Source organism: Equus przewalskii, chromosome 22 (assembly GCF_037783145.1).
Source record: "Equus przewalskii isolate Varuska chromosome 22, EquPr2, whole genome shotgun sequence".
NCBI lineage: Eukaryota > Metazoa > Chordata > Mammalia > Perissodactyla > Equidae > Equus > Equus przewalskii.
The window spans coordinates 10733678-10750777 of NC_091852.1; the positions used below are offsets into that span (position 1 = coordinate 10733678).

A 17100-nucleotide genomic window follows, 5' to 3' on the forward strand; every position below is an offset into this window, starting at 1 on the left:
TGCACATAAGACTTTTTTTCCAAGGCAACAAAAGCACTGCCTTGAAACCAGTAACAGATGCAGAGAAGACCTGACTGCTTGGAGATGCCTCAGCAATTTGCATTTCCATATTAGAAGCCCAAGATTTTAAAATGAAAATACCAAACCCCACCTCATTATCTATTTCCTCTTGCTAAGAGAAAATGAAAACTACTTTGCAAGGGAAAAAAATGCAAGTGGTGGGAACTCCCCTACACTACCTAGCAGCGCTCAAAGTCTAGAAGGGCCAGCCAGGGCCCGGGCTGGCACACCCGAGCGCGCAGGCACAGAGGTACTCACGGTTTTCCTCCTGGAATGCCTGTCAGGTTTGGAGGGATTGCTGGCACGCGCATGTGATGGTGAGGATCAAATCCAACCTAAAGTTGTTCCCAGCAAAACAATAAAAACAGACACAGTTACATTACCTCGTTCCATCCTACTCAGTACCTCTTCTAAAACCCAGGAGAAGAGAGCCTTTAAAAATAAGATTTTAGAAACATATAGAAGTATTTACTGACAAAATGATAGGATGTTTATGATTTGATGGTAACATAATTGGGAGTGGAACATACGTGAAAAAAATTACACTAATAATTATTGAGGCTCATGATGGAAACAAAGGTTCACTATATTATTATACTATTTGCTGTACTTTTATAGGTTTAAACTTTTTTATAAAATGGAATATAAAAATAAAAAAGAAACTCTCACTTTACAAGAGAAAATGGATCTTACGATATAATTACATGCAGTTTAATTACAAATACACAGGTCCCTTTATAAATACATTAAATTATACAAACTACATTAAAAAAACATGTACGACAGTCCTCTGTGCTCTGCACTGCCTCGTTCTGTGGAAGCTCCCACACGTACCACTGGTGACCTTCCGTAGGCGGCGGCAGCGGCGGCGGCGGCAGCAGCCGCGCTCATCTGCGGGGAGATGTTGTGCAGCCCCGCGTAGGCGGCGCCGGGGCTGGTCAGCTCGCCGTTCATCCCAGCGTGGGGCACGATCCCGAACGGGGTTGGATAGGGACAAGGTACTGCCATCGGGGTCCTTAAGCTGGAGGCTACAGACCAAAATGGAAGGAGAAAAGAGGAAAACCAAGACAGAGGAAACAATAATTAAGACATTCCTGTATACGTTAAAAAACAGGATCATGGTTCAAATGAGCCTATTTTAATATTCTTAAAAGCCATTCCAGCTTTCACTCGTGTTCATTGGTTCACTTATTTTACCGAACACACAATATGTGCACCAGACATGGTAGGTGCCAGGCCTTTGGTTTGGGTTAAATAACTGTCTTAATAGCTATTCAATGCTGGTTATTAGTACTCAATGTATTGCACTCTTGAAATTGCTTCATTTTCTTAAAAAACAAGAAGTATAAATATGTAGAAAGGCTTTTTTCTTACTAACCCAAAGGGTCGACTCCTGGTGGTTTTCCAGGTACAGGCCTCAATCCAGGGGTGGAATTGCTGCCAGGTGTGGGCGCATCGGTTCGTGGAGTAGGGGTGTTGGACTTTGAAACAGGAGTTGTAGATTTTTCATTCTAACAAGAGATGTAATGGAATACACTGGCAATTAGAACACAGGTTTTTTTTTCAACATTTTTTTTTTTTAAAAGATTGGCCCTGAGCTAATATCTGTTGCCAATCTTCTTCTTTTTTTTCTTCTCCCCAAAGACCCTTCAGTACATAGCTGTACATTCTAGTTGTAGGTCCCTCTAGTTCTGCTACGTGGGACGCCACCTCAGCATGGTTTGATGAGCGGTGCTGGGTCCACACCCAGGATCGGAACTGGTGAAATCCTGGGCCGTTGAAGTAGAGTGCAGGAACTTAACCACTCAGCCACAGGGCCAGCCCCAGAACACAGTTTTAACAATAATGTTAAACAATGAAAAAAGAAATAGAAAAGTTTCTTCAGCTTGGGCCTTTATTTTCATTAATTAAAGAGAGCTAACAAAGAAACAAAGAGAGTTCCCAGAGACCACAAAACCAATGTCCAGGACATAAATTGAAGCTGAATTTAGGGTAGACCATTTCCAGGAAATTGGTCTGAGTCAGGTGGATGGAGACAAATCATGACATCCTGTGCCTGGCCACTTGCTGGTGGCTTTGATTTAAGTTTCAGTGGTTTGAGTTGGGCTCAGGGTGGACTGTTCATGTCACAAGAGGCTTCGTGGTTAACAGGTCCCATTAGAAAAGATCCAAGCTTGAATCGTCATAGAGATCAGCACAGAGGAGGTGCCATTCATTACAAGAAGGCCAAGAGAAAAAAAAACAGAAAAAAACCTCATCTAGTCCTCTGTTAGACATATTCTCCTAATCTGCAGATAAACTGAGGAATTTTCTTTCCTTTAGCTGTGACTTCAAATGGTTATTTGAAAACTGAATTTCTTTTTTTGTAAATGTTATGCTACATAGAAGTAACTGGTGAGAGAAAAAGAAGACCCACCACACAAAAATGCAATTAACTACACAGCCACAGAAGAAGGGGGATGGCAAGATTATCCCGGCTTGCAAGCAAGCAGTTTCATTTTTGCATTTGTGATTTGCAGTGTGAGTCAAGGTAGACTTTGTAAATGACAGATTACTTTTTAGATAGGAAGGGAAAATTATTGCAGTCATATATAGCTTGGTAACTCAAATAAAGCTGGCAACAAAATCACATCCAAGCCCCAAACTAAATTTACCATAAACCACAGTGACAAAACCATCTCTGTAACCCCAGTGTGCATTTCTTCATCTTCACTCAGACATGTTTCACTCAATTTCCCCATATCCCTCCCCCATCCTTACAAAAAGACTCATGACACAAACATCCATCACCATCAAGTCAGTAAACCCCTTCTGTTGCAAAAATACTTTTGTCAATTAAACTTGAATACTGAACATATACATATATTTAGAAATAAAAGTCCTATAGGAAAAAGTGAAGAATACAAAATTAAAAAAATAAGCAAAGCCAACCACCTTGAAACAGGAAACACTAAGACAAAGGGCGAAGGACTGCTTACAAGGCTAAGTTCTTTGGATTTGGAGGAGGGAGTGCTGCTGGAAGATGCGATGGAGGCTGGACTGATTGGGGCATCTTTCTTGAGCAGGCGTGTCTTGTCCAAGCCGTTCTCTCTCGGGGAATGCGCTGGGCTCCCTCGAGGGGAAGATGGATCCTGCAAAGGAACATCACAGTATAAATGCAGTATAGAGCATTCACAATGCCAGAGTACTTGGGTGTGGACGTTTCTAGCCAAAAGCATTTGATAGCTCAGAAGCACAAAACGTTCTGGAATAGATAAGACTCACTGAATTTGCTGAAGAAAATATTCAGTGTTGAAGTCAAAGAGAATACTAAAATATTTATAGTACTTACTTAAAACAAAAACAAAAATCAAAACCCTACAAATTTGCAAGTTACTTGTCAATGAGATCTGTAGACTGACCATAGATGCCTGGTGTGCATTCACGGTGGTAAGCAAAACACATCTGCATTCATAGAAAATGGCAACCAAAAAAGAATAAGTAACACACAAAATCAGTAATACATAAATTTTTCAGGTAAATAAAAAGAGAGTCCCTTTAGAAATTAAGAAAGCATTTTGGATACTAATTGTTCGGACACTAGTCATTGTCGCAGCTGGGTAAGGGCAGGAAGTTAAATGAGCCATAAACATACCTCATTGGAAACGTCAACCACCAAGTTGTCATCACTCTTCTCACCATCGCTGTCCTGCATTGACAATTGAGAAGCATTATCTCCTCCCCCAGCAAAAAAAAAAAAAAAAAGGCCAGATTTACGCTAGATAAGTCCAGACTAATTCCTCCCAGCTTCTAAAAATGAACTGCACTAAACAGTGCTAAAGACCCTGCAATGTACTGTGTTCTTTAATCTTCATGATGACGTTATGAGGTAGGTAATATGATGCTTCCATTTTACACTTTAAAGAAGTGAACTTCAGGGCTTGCTTGTCCTTCTGGAGCCTCTAGTGCAAACTGGCATGCCCAGACTAAATCTAGCCTACAGACTGGAGTGATCTGTTAGTGTTTTTAAAAAACTAGATAAGTAGCCAAAATTTTAAAATTGGGAGGTTTCATGTCAAAATCTAAATTTTCAGCTTTTTTGAGGCCTGCAGTCTTGCAGGGTACCACCACAGAAAGTAGAGCGGTGACTGCGTGCCACTACATGGGTCCCATCCAGCATCCTCCCTTCACTATGTGACCTTCAAGGACCAGTCACTGATGAAAAATGAGTTTCAACCACGCTGGGGACATCCTGGATGTCTCTGTAAGTTACATTCCACAAAACGTGCTATATTCCTCAGCACATGAGTTCATCTAGACTTGTTAACAGGCTCTCTATTACCTTACAGTTTTCCTTAACCATTTCTAGCTGACCACAGAACATTCAGCCACCTTGAAATATATGGAGGGAAGTAAATGCATCTATACAAATAATAATATGGAACACCTAAGTCTTCCATCAGTTGCCAGATACAGCATTCTGTTCTTGCTCACGTGCATGTGCGCTCACCTGCACACACATAGGACTTCGGCTAGCCAACTGAGACAGAGCTATAAATGCACTATCTTTTCTCCTAGGATGTTGTTATCCTGTGTTCCAGTTTTGGCTGGTAACAGTCAAAGGGTAAAATGGCTGCTGATAAAAAGTGAGGTAAACTGGCCTCCCCATAGCAAAGGTGAATGAACCTACATAACGAGCTGCAATTTCCTTTTCTTCAGTTTTCTGCTTTTTGCTATCAGAGGAGTAATCTGTGGAGTTTCTGTGCTTCTCAGCACCTCGGAAGCTGGCTGACGGGGATACCGACGAGCTCTGGAATGAGAAAGGGAAGCGAGGTTGAGAATGATCAACCATTTAACAGTGTGACTTTTTCTAATTACGTCCTTGAAACTGTTTCCTTTCTGTTCATTAGTACACACTTGCAAAGCTGCTAAGAGGAGATAGGAGAGAGGGGAGGAGGAGGTGAAATGAAGAAAACAGAGGTAGAAAGAGAAAAACAAGGATAAAAAGAAAGGGGAAAGGAATGGGGAAATAAAGGAAAGAACCAGACAGAAAGTGATGGGGCAGAGGAATAAAAGGAGGCAGGGAATAGTGTAAACTCAAAAGACGGAATGGGCTTGGTCTGACGGTGCTGATATTACACTGCTGAGAAAGGAAGGGAGGAAAGAGACAGTAGGCTTTTTTTTTTCCCCAAAGTTTGCTGGCTAATGGGAAGCCAGTATTTCAAGCCTCTACAGAGAAACTATGAATAAATTAAGAGTCTAGCTTGAGAGATAATTAATAATTCTTCAATGAAAAAAGGGGAGAGGTACTCTTTGGGTATTTAAGTACCCCAAAATGGTGATCACGTGACACAAAGGTCATATTTATACAATTTTGCTTAGTCCCCTATCTTAAGGGCATGGGAGATGCAGAGTAGCAAGCAAACACACATACATGCACACGTCCCACAAAAATGTACTTTATTCCTCTCTGACACCTAGAGTTTCCATAAGCCTGCTCCTTTTTATCTCTGGAAACCCAGGAACCCCATGAGGACCAGAGACTGGAGAAAGGTAGCCCCTCCCTCTTGGGATCATGGTCAGTCATCTCTGCTTTTCCCAAGAGCTCTTAACTGGAGAGAGAGAGAGAGGAGTCCCACAAACAGAAAACAAATACCAGCAAGACCTGGAGCATGGAGAGTGAGTGTCTACCATTAAGGTTAGGTGGTTACTTGGCACATTTAGACACTCCGAGAGTTCAAAATCATGAAAGAAGTGAGGAAACTTGGATGAAAACTTGAGGTCACCTTAAGAACTAGGCATGACTCAGTTCCAGACAGACTGAAGAGCAGCTCTAAATAAAGGCGAGCCGTACTGAGTGCAGAGCTAACCTGTTGAGGGCAAATGGTAAACGCTGGAGAAGCCAAGGTCCCCAGCAGGGCACCAGGGCAGGGCTCTTGAGTGCTACATGAAGCCCGCCTGGGGTAGGAAAGGGCTGCTCTTGGAAAGCAGTGGAAAGAACACTTGGAGATAAGGAAAAAGTTTGAGGAAGAACAAAGACTCACCACCAGAATATCTCTGCCTGACATCTAAATCGATTCAGGAAACTGTTCAGTAAAGCTCTTGCTCGTTTGTAACTTTATTCATCTTATATAAAATTAACTCTCTGTACTTTTTTCCTTTATCTTAGTCTGTTAGTAATAATTAACATTTATAAATTTACAAGAGTCTTTTAATTAACTACGGGAGGCAGTGTGTTATCCAGAACTTTTGGCTTTATATTCCATTTTACTTCCATTGAACCATAAAGGCCACATTCTCTCTTGTGGCGAAACTTTCAAAGCATGTTGTTAGAGGAAAACCAACAGACTTTGGTCACACCTAGGTCAGTATAGCTACCAAGAGATTATCCCCTACTGGTCAGGGTGGTGATGGCAACTCCATAACCAGCTCCAAAGGCAGGCGTGTGGGTGGAAGTTTGATGGCAGAGGAAGGTGAGAAGGACCAGTGATTGAGCGCCTACTGATAGGGATTGGATAGCTCTAAACCTTGTCCTGTACCAGTCTCAAGGTTTTATAGGAATACTCTAAATTGTATGCACCAAATCCTCTAACTATCCCTACTCAAACATTCACCCTTAAGCCTAGTGGCAGAAAAGATGGCAGGCGTTATTCAGTAAGGCTGAAGACTGAAGCAAAACATGAGAAGCCAAACTATTTTAAAAAGTCGACTCCTTTTTAACTTTCCTATATCTCCACTGAGTTCCAATCCTCGTTCCTAAGACTTGGTTCCGTGCTTCTGCTTTGCTTTCACACAATGACCCAATGCAATCAGGTTTTTATGACCATTACACTCCATTGAAATCATGCTTGCAAACATCATCGGTGAGCTATTACGTACCATATTTAATGCCAGAACCCCATAATCTAGTTTCTCCCCTCTCCAGTCTATCCTCCACACTTCTGGGATTCATATTTCCCAAAGAGAGATTTGACTACTTCTCACCCTTCCTTAAAAATGACAAACGGTTTCCATTGTCTATAGGGAAAAAAGTCCAAATTTCTAAGTATGGCTGTTTTCCAAAGCCTTTCACTCCACACCCCAATCCAGGGCACTGGTTTCGTCTTAGCGCTATGAGCTGCTTGTTCCCCAGTGCTCCATGAATTTTCATTGCATCTGTAGCCTTTTTTGTCCTGGCTTACAAGAATGTTCTTTCCCTCAGTGTCTTTCTTTTGAAATCCTCCTCATTCTTAAGAACCAGCTCTACTGTCACTTTTCAAAGCTCCTTCAGATGCTGTCAGGCAGAATTAATCACTCATTCCCCTTTGTTCACTTAACATTTTGTTCACCCAATGAGTAGAGGACTCGCAATCAATTTATGGCTATTTGTTTACAAGGCCACTTGCCACTCCAGACTGTGGTTCCCGAGAGTGGGGGCACCCAGTACAATGAGCAGCAGAGAATGGCCCAGAAAAGTTTTTGAGCATAAATGAGTGAACATCTCCTCTGCACTCCTCAATCTTAATCCAAAATTCATGTGATACATTCTCTTTCAGAAGGCCACTGGGCTGAATGGTTCCATGGGAAACCATTCACGAGAGTAAGATCTGAGTAGACCCCCCTTGGAACCAACAATATGACAGCAGCTCTGCCTTTCCTTCACTTTTATCCCTTTACCTACCTCTAGATGACTTCATCTTACTAATTTGATATTTTACAAAAAGAAGAAAAAACTGAGTGTACATGTGTATAATTAATTATCTGTCTTCTGATTCTGATACGCTCCACTGAAAGTTATTTCCACTCTGTCCAAAAGGAAAAACTGATGTTTAAACAATGATGAAATACTTTCTTAAAAATTAATACTAAATTGTAATGCTTATTTGGATCTTTATGCTTATTTATTGGTACACATGTACAAATATCTTTATTTTTCTTAAACTGGCTGTTTCTGGCTCTGGGGGCCGTATTTTATTTGTGAATTTTACTACAGAACACAGTTGCATGTTGGAGTTTCCTGGTAGATGATAAAGTAGTTGATTATCACTAGCATTTAAAGGTTAAGCTGCACAATGGGCACTGGGGCAATCAGCAGTGTTCTAATAGCATAATTGCTTTGGAATCAAATTGGACTTGGCACAGCCTCTCATCATGAATCTTACAAGTCCGCCATTCTGCCTCTGGAAGGCCACTTGAATCTTTACTGGGCATGTGAACAGGATGAATTAAATAAATACTGATAAAGACAAAGTCATGCTTTTACTAGAAAAGCTTATTTTTATTTCTCTGTAGTTATTTTCTAAGTCTAGCTAGGTTGAGTATTTCCCTAGCTTACTACATAAGAAACTTACTGGAGCTGCACCCTGACTCTGCGTAAATCTACAAATTTAGATACATTAAACATAAATCTTTTCTCACTACAGTTTGATCATGTAACTATATCAGCAAATTTGTTAGGAACAGAGAGTCACAATCAGAAGCAGTGGCTGATCCAGAGAAGGCAAAGACCTTAAATGTGAACGATTAGTAGAAAGCTCTGTATTTTCACAAAGTAAACACTTACACTGGGATATTCAAAAGAAAAAGGCAGATGTTTAATGAAAGAAAAAGGGGGAGAAACAAGGTGAGACCAAGGAAAAAATAATAAAAATTTGTAAGTCTCATATGGAAATCCCAATGGCTTTGGTAGCAAAAGATAAACTTTAAAGACAGTTATTCCTAACATTAACAAATCACGTTTTACCTCAACATAAGAAAAATTCTAAGTTCTAGTTTGAAAGCCAACCTAGACTTTACTCACTAGGCTACTGACCAAGTCAGCTGGAAAACTGGCACCTCTAGCAATAGAAGTGGATGACCCCATCCTTTCACCTGTGCTCCTCCACCACCTCAAGATCAAAGACGACCATGTATGAGAAAAATTCCTATAAAGTACCCCACCCAAAAGAGGTAATGCTGTTATAATTAGCTGATTTTAATAACAGGTAGCACAAATTTTACTAGCAGGCAGGAGCATCTCTCTGGAGCCAGACTGCCTGGGTTTGAGTCCAGAGTCTTCCACTTAATAGCTGTGTAGCCTTGGGGCTATTGCTCAGTCTCAGTCTCTCTGTAGTGTGGGCTAACACCCCACCCACTCCCTCACCCGGCTGCTTTGAGGAGTAAGTGAAAGAATCCCCACACAGTACACGGCACAATCCCAAGCAGACAACTGAGGGCTCTGCAACAGGGACCCAGCACTCCGACTGTGCACTGCACTCCTGACAACAGAGCTCGTAAGGATCTTCTATTTTAAGCCGCAAGGAAGGGCTATTCTAAACCTTTCTGTAGTACTCCCCCTCAGCATAGATACACAGATGGTCCATAATGACAGGGTTTCAATAGGCCGCTATTAACCAAAACACATCTCCTTTCAACAATCACAGGAAGGTTTTGGTTCAATACTGCAGGCAGGACTATAAATACTACCTTCACATAGGACTTTCTAATTTGATTTCAAATGCATATCAAGCTAATTCTGCTTTCCATTTGCATAGGTGCAGTGCTCAAATGTCCCTGGCCCCCCTACAAGATTCCAACCAGAAAGACTATGCTAAAGGTCAAGTGGACAACCATGATCAAGAACACTGAAACTCATTTGTTATGGTTTGTTTGCTCATCAGCTAAGGACTTCAAACACCCCATGTACTTGGTACCAAAGGGTAAATCCATTTTCAAACAGATAAAGGGGATAATGACAGGGCAGAGGGCACCATGAAAATCTGGCTAGGGTCACTGCCAGTCTTGGTTCACCCTGTTTTACACATGTCGTCCAGGCCTCTCTTTACTCTCAACAATAGCTCAGCATAGATGATAAATTATGCTGCTCCTCTAACTGTGGCTCATTTGGTACAGGAATTAGTTTGGGTCAGGGACAATTCAGAGGGAATTTGTTTGTGGTGGTGGGGGTGGGGAGGATGAAGAAGGCAGGCTCAAGAGCCCTGTCGACTCTTTACTGATGCCATAACCAAAGTCCTCAATTTAATTTCTTCTGGAAAAGACCATGTCTAGAACGGACAGGAATACTGTTGAGTTTTCTTGAGTCAGAAACGCCAAGGTGCTGCTGGAGATGAGCAGGGACTCAGCCCAGGCCTTCAACTGGGCAGAAGGGCCTTCGAGAGGAGGAGCCCTACAACCATGAGTCATCCAGAATCAGAACATTCACCAGGCCTCAAAGCATTTCAGTTCTGACATACTTCCAACATGTTTGGAAGTAATATCCTGAACAAATCCATGCTTACCAAACTAACATAGAACCATAAACCAATGATATTGATTGTATAGTATTACACAAAATAACTGCTACAACATTTTAACATTTATCTCATTTATAGAGAAACAACCAGGAGAGAGAGAAGATAATCCTCAATTGGGAAAAATTAAATGTAAAAACTTTAAAATGAAAATTATTTCGTCAAAATGTACGTCTTACATACTGACTCATAACACATGCAAATTTATGTAAATTCGCTTAAAATATATAGCATGCAGGTGGTGAAAAACCCAAATATGGTAGGGCGTTGAGACAGTCCACTGCTGTCAGTTTATTGTTCATTACAGTAAGACTTTATTTTATAACTTGCTTAAGAAGTCATTAAAAAACATATAACCCTAACTGAACTTGCTTTTTCAAATTAACATAAATCCAAATTTACCTTCAAAGATGACTGCAACTTTTTGAAGACCTGCCCTTGTTAAAACAGGATTTAATATAATCTCCATATAATGAATCTGTTCTTAACAAATGTTTCACCTTCTATAACATTTTCATGAACAACAAATTCTTTAAAATGTTCTAATGCTGTCTTTGTCTTTCTGCTTCTCTCCTGGTGAGAGAAACTTGGACCAAGATGAACTTCTTTGGTAGATAATCAAAATTTTCTCAAATCAGAGGAATGATTAAGAAGAGAGGTGGCGTCCACAATGATCATAGTATGGGTGCTAGCTAGAGTCAGCTCTGGGTTCAAGACCAGGCTATACCATTTGCTGTGTGACCTTGAACAACTTAATAAACCTCTAAAGCTTCCAATTTCCCAATGGGTAAAAATGAGGATAACAGAAGTATTTCCTTAGAAATGTTGCTGCGAGGCTGAGAGGAGAGTGCATGTTGTGAAGCACAGTACCTAGCATCACGAAGAGCTGTTCCTTTTCCGCTAATGTGGAAACAACCACACAATCTTAGTCCACTTACAGACACATTCAACAGGTATTTACTGAATACCTACTAAGCACAGAAACAAAGATGAATGAAATATACACTTTGCCCTCCAGCAGGGCTCCATGGGTTAAAAACACTTAGAATACAAAAGTCCAACATATTTTTTCCTTCATGCAGTAGAATATACAGCACTTCAATATTCGGTCATTCATGTTTTGTTTCCATAGTCTCAGCACTATGTATTATTTGGTCAGGATAAAATGCTGTAATAATTTATAAGGTATCAATAAAATTGATTTTAAATTAGGACATTATCTTAATGTCCTCTTGGGGTTTCTTGACTGTTATTTCCTCTTCCTGGAATAAAGCCGTTGGCTCCACCCCAGAAATTTCATTGAATACAGTTACTTTAGCTGGCAAGCTGAGCTGCTGCAACGTGATGCTTTGACACCAAAGACACAGGTTTGATTCTTGTATAAGCACCACAGCTTCCATCTTGTACAGCCACTGTCTGCATGTGGTCCAAACTGTGGGTCACAAGAGGAAGGAACTGGGGGAATGAGAGGGGATTAAGTACATCCCCTTACCACTCATGAAGAAGAGAGCCCACGAATAATACATAGAAGTCACCTACATCTTTTAAACTGTCTAATCACCCCGAAGCCATGTCATGCCCTTCAATTCAATGGACTTCCTCAAAGTTGGCAAGACCTAACAGTCCTATGTGTATTTGTCCTAGACCAAGAATTCTCCTCCCTCATTAATACAGATTCTGTAAATCTTGTATGCAGACACTCAGTAGAGTCACATGCACCTGCCACTTGCTTCCGGGATTAGTTTTTTGGTAAAGCACCTATAAAATACACCCTAAATCATTCATTCACCTATTGCCTTATAATCAATGTTACTAAGTATCAGTGACAAATACGATGTGATATATGAATTTGTCCTAAAAACAGAGTGGTTGGCAAAAGTTTCCTTCCTGAATTTTCTGGGAAGGTGAATTTGCTTTAGACCTATTCTTGTACTGTGCTGTTCTTGAATCAAAATACCCACATTCTTCTAACAGCTGATTCGAAAGAAGCTGAAGTAGGGTAGCTGCTCAGAGAAAATAAGTGACTCAGCTTTAAGACTTGGCAAGCTATATCTTAATGGACCAGAATCCTCATTTTAGTAACTATTAAAATTTATTGGAAAAGAAAGTCTTAAATGTTGCTATTTTTTCCAGTAAACTGTTTTAATCTATTTGAAAGGCTAAACATTTTTTTTCTTCCAAAGAATGTTAACTCCACAGAGCTGCATATATATTCTTATGCAGTATGTATGCAAATACACTCTATACAATACTGGAGGGTAACTCAGGAACACAGAGGGAAAGGACAGTATATCAGTTTAAAGGCAGGCTGCCCAACAGTTTTAAAGTTGCTAATCAGATACTCCAAGCCTTCTTCATACCACCTCAAAGGGTGAGTTTTCAGGGATCACTTAGCCAATTTGGTCTTAAGGTCCTTCATTAAAACACTAAAGTGAGTTGTTCTAGAACAGAACTGGCAAACAGAAATATAATGTGAGCTACATGTTATTTAACCCAATGTATCCAAAAGCACCATGTCAACATGTAATCAATATCAAAATTATTAATGAGACATTTTACATTCTTTTTTTTAGTACTAGGTCTTTAAAATCTGGTGTGCACTTTACACTTACAGCACATCTCAATTTGGATTGGCTAATTTCCAATGCTCAATTAGCCACATACAGCTTGTGGCTACCACATGAGATGACACAGGTCTAAAAGTTACTGAAGTCACAATAAGAATCAACACCCAATAATACAAGCATCTAGCACTGTACAGAAATATAGGCCTGAGCTGGCTCCTGCCTACCTTCTGGAATCTCAGCTGAAGGTCTCTCCCTCCTTGTGCTGGGACACCCCATCTCTTTTACCCCTCAGTGCAGGTTTCTGCCAAGAGCTCTCTGTCCCAGGCTCTGAGTGGCCAGCATCTTTTCACCTTTTATGTCTCAGCTTAAATGCCACTTTCTCAGAAAGGTCTTGTTGGTGATGCCATCTAAGGAGATCCCTTCTGGAAATCTCTATCATAGCCCCTTGTTGACTTCCTTCCTACAATTTGTATCATGGCCATTATTTTGATTATTTGCTTAGCTCTTCTACTTGACTAGAAGTTCCATGAAGGCAGGGACCACGGCTGGTTTCATCACAAGGAAAACTCAGCAGTTGGTTTAGCGCCTCAATTATTGGCTGCTGAACAAGTGAATGAGGACATCACCTGATCTGCTCATGCATCGATGTTCATACATCACCTGTTCCCATACTATTTTCAGTATGTTGAGATTAAAGATAACGCACTCCTAAAGGGCACGTACTGTTGCGCCTTCTTTCTTTATATTCTCAGTGCTCAATATAATGACTATCTTAGAAGAAGAGCTCTGTGTGTGCGTGTGTGTGCAGGTGCGTGTAGGCACACCAAAGGAAGGAGGCAGCCTTCAAAAGCGGTTCATTTAGAACGTGGTATCGTGACAAGACAATATTCAGGACTATGCTGAAAAGATATTAAGAAGAAGTAGTGAAAAAGTAAAACTGAAATGAAGGTCTGAAGGGTGCCATGTAAAGAAAAGAGTCAAAGGTGGCCCCTCTTCCTTGTTTGCTCCACCCCCAATCATGGGCACAGGTCCTCTCCCTGACGGCCAGCACCAGGTTTGACCTCTGGGTCGGCACACAGGGAATAGCTGTTGCTGCATAAACGCATCAAGGCCACCAATTCTTCTTTATTCTAAAAGAGATAAATCTTCAGCATAAGGGGGACATTTTTCAACTGGTTATCCCTCTTCCTCGTCTCTCATCATGCCCTTCATCAGCTGTCTGTGACTGGAAAGAAACAAATCTTACTCAGGTCTGCCCACTGAAAAGGCGGGATTCAAATGAATCCTGCCTCACAGAGCACCATGTGAGGAATGCAGGCATCAGCAGTCTTTCTGTGGCTGCTCACTTAGAGATTCGGGATCCCTGGGGATCCCCTTGAAATGTTTATGCCCCAAGGAGGTATGTGGTAAAAGGAAAAAAAACCTTCAGTACTCTCCTTTTTTTTCTGGATAGTTAAGTCACCACACACAGGTGATGAAAGAAAAAGCCAAATGTAGGGCAGACAGATAATAACACTTGTTTTTTTAAAAAAAGAGCTTTACGTTGGTTGATTTTTTACATCACAGACAACTACCTAGAGTTTTATGTAAATTTTTAGTATGTAAAGCAACATAAGGCATTAATATCAGTTTAACAAAATGACTTCAGTATACTGAGGAATGAAAACAAATGAGACAGACACTTAGAGGCACAATTTCAAATAGTTCCAAGGGAATGATCTCAAGCAGCACATTTCATTTGACAACTGGATTTAAAGATGCAAGGGTTTGATAAGATACACACAACACTGGAAGAACAGGGTGATTCACCAAGCACATGCCAAGATTCCTCTGGTCTAACCAGAAAACAGTATTATTCCACTAACCAGTGCTAGCTGTTGAAAGGGGAGTCAGGTTCTGGTCTAATCTCCCCAACTCCCCCAACAAGCGACCATGGGTCAGAGAGCTAAACGGTAAGGAATGACGGAAAAATGTCTCAGAGCTCCGCTCCACTTGTATCCCAAAAGACCATGAGTGCTGGTCCGCTGCTCCAGCTTCTCTGACCTTTCCCTCTCCTCTCCCTCCACCCCCGCATCACACCCCGCCCGGACAGCAATACCTCTGTCAATACTTAGTCTTGCCAGTGGCACTATGGGCTAAAGAGGTTGTTGACCCTTATTCTAACATGTCCTTTTAGGTTAATTACTTTTGTATACTCGGTGTACTCAGTGACATTTAATCACTACAGCGCTCCTCGGTAAACAGAACTGAATGGAGCCAACTGCAATTTGGCATCGAGCTAAATGGTGCGGTAATAGCAGCACGCTGAAAATGGACTGGAAGAAAATGCTCTCACTCACCACACTGAGAAACAAGGTGAAGACCGTTCGATCAATCATTATTTTATTAAAAAAGAAGAGCACTACTCAGTAGTACGCTTTTGTTATTTAATACTAAATATGGCTTGAAGGACATCCTGCACTTCGCAATGTAAGGATAGTCCAGTGTTTGCTGAACAAATGAATGAAAATAAAAATAACTCAAAGTACAGGTATGACTTTTGTGGTAGGGTGTCTCCCCTGTCTGTCTCTCTCACACATGTACACACACACAAGCACACACATCCCATAGCAGGAGAGCCCTCTGCTAACATAGCCAAGAGGCTACCATCTTGGTAGTCTTTTGCTTTGTAAGTGTTCAGCGCACAGAAATCTAGATGCAGAAGATCCCACAACCTAGTGTGTACAAGAAAACATCCAGGAGCATGAGATTAATCAAATGCCATGTTATAAACCTTGAGCCACTGACCAAGTTTGCTAAAACAGCCATGGACTTCCTTCCACTGGGAATGGAGAGTGGGTCGGAGAGGCCATTAACAGCCTTGACAGCACCAGCCAGACCACTGGAGGCAGAGGGTGATTGTGCAGAAGTACTTTCAATACTAGTGGGCAAATGGAAAATGAGGCTTTACTCCTCAATCTGAAGAATTACAAAGACTTTGCAAAAAGAGTCATGCTCTGTGACACCAGTCGAATTCTACAACTTTAGCTGAATAGCTATTCTGTGTTGGCACTATGCTAGACACTGGGGACACAAAGTGAATAAGGCATCAGTTTTACAGCACTGTGGGGTCCAGAAGAAAGGGAATGGAATGGAATAATCACGGGCTCCAGAGTGAGAGTGCTCTGGTTTCCACCTGTTAGCTAGGTGATTCTGGCAAGTTAACCCCTCAAGGCCTCAATTTTCATACCTGTAATATGGAGATAAGGATATTGGTCCTACAGGATTGTCATGAAGATTAAATGAGATAACTACATGACGTGGCAGGCATATTGCCGCCCTTCCTTTCATACTTTCTGGTGGAATTTGCCCTGGAAGACAATGGCCAAGCCTTTGCCAGCAAGCCCATCAGGGCAGCAGGAGGCCCCAAGAGCTGCTGTGCAAGTCTCCTCTTGGCCTTCCTTTGAAAGAAGGTAATGGGCATTTCTTCAGATCTCAGGTTCCGGGGAAATGCCACTCTGTCCAGATTCAAACATTTCAGACAGCATGTTCTCTAGTCTGGGGATCTATCTGCCTTCTCAGCTTGGTGCCCTCTTCAGAAGTTCTGCTCTTTCTCCTTATCTGTAGAACACCTGGCAGCCCTCCAGCACGACCTTGCGTCAGAGTGACAGAGTGAAGACTAGACTTGCAACCCTAACGTCACTGGAATCTGACAAATGAGTCCGAAGTGAGTGAGGCATCAAGTCTAATGGGGGAAGGGGAGCACAGCATGTATCCCTTGTTAATAACTACACACCAGCACTTACTGCGCTGAGGCCCAACTGTGTGCTGGGTACTCTCCTGGGCTAAGGCACTGACTCAGAACACAATAAAAAGGGTGGATGAGAACCCTGCCCTCACAGAGCACTTACTCTAGTCAGGGAACATAAAAATAAATTAAGTTATTAATAAATAAAAAGTGAATAATAAAAAGTGCAAATGGCAACATGTTACAAAGGAAATAAACAGGATGCCAAGAATGAGACAAACTAATGACAAGATGGTCAGAAACCACCTCTTCAAAGAGATGACATTTAGGCTGACTCCAGAAACAAAACTGGGAGCCAAGCATGTAAGAGGCAGGAGAAGAAGGTGGCAGAAAAGAAGGAATGGAACACGCATAGGGCCCAAAAAGGTGGAAAGTCCACGGTGATACTAGAGGGAGAGAAGGGCTGAGGGCCTGCCATGGGGAGAGGGCATGAGGGGAC

At 41.5% G+C, this 17100-nt stretch overlaps 1 protein-coding gene across 12 annotated transcripts in view; it reads right to left on the minus strand.

Annotated features, from left to right (window-relative positions):
* Positions 1-17100, minus strand: part of TLE4 (TLE family member 4, transcriptional corepressor) — a 141642-nt gene that overhangs the window by 16950 nt on the left and 107592 nt on the right. For all 12 annotated transcript variants that reach the window (XM_070590709.1, XM_070590703.1, XM_070590702.1 and 9 more), the window contains 6 exons: positions 4730-4849; positions 3695-3748; positions 3039-3191; positions 1439-1571; positions 895-1088; positions 319-395 (listed from right to left, as the gene is read on the minus strand). In XM_070590709.1, coding sequence (XP_070446810.1) covers positions 319-395; positions 895-1088; positions 1439-1571; positions 3039-3191; positions 3695-3748; positions 4730-4849 — 731 coding nt within the window. The remainder of the gene's footprint in view (positions 1-318; positions 396-894; positions 1089-1438; positions 1572-3038; positions 3192-3694; positions 3749-4729; positions 4850-17100) is intronic.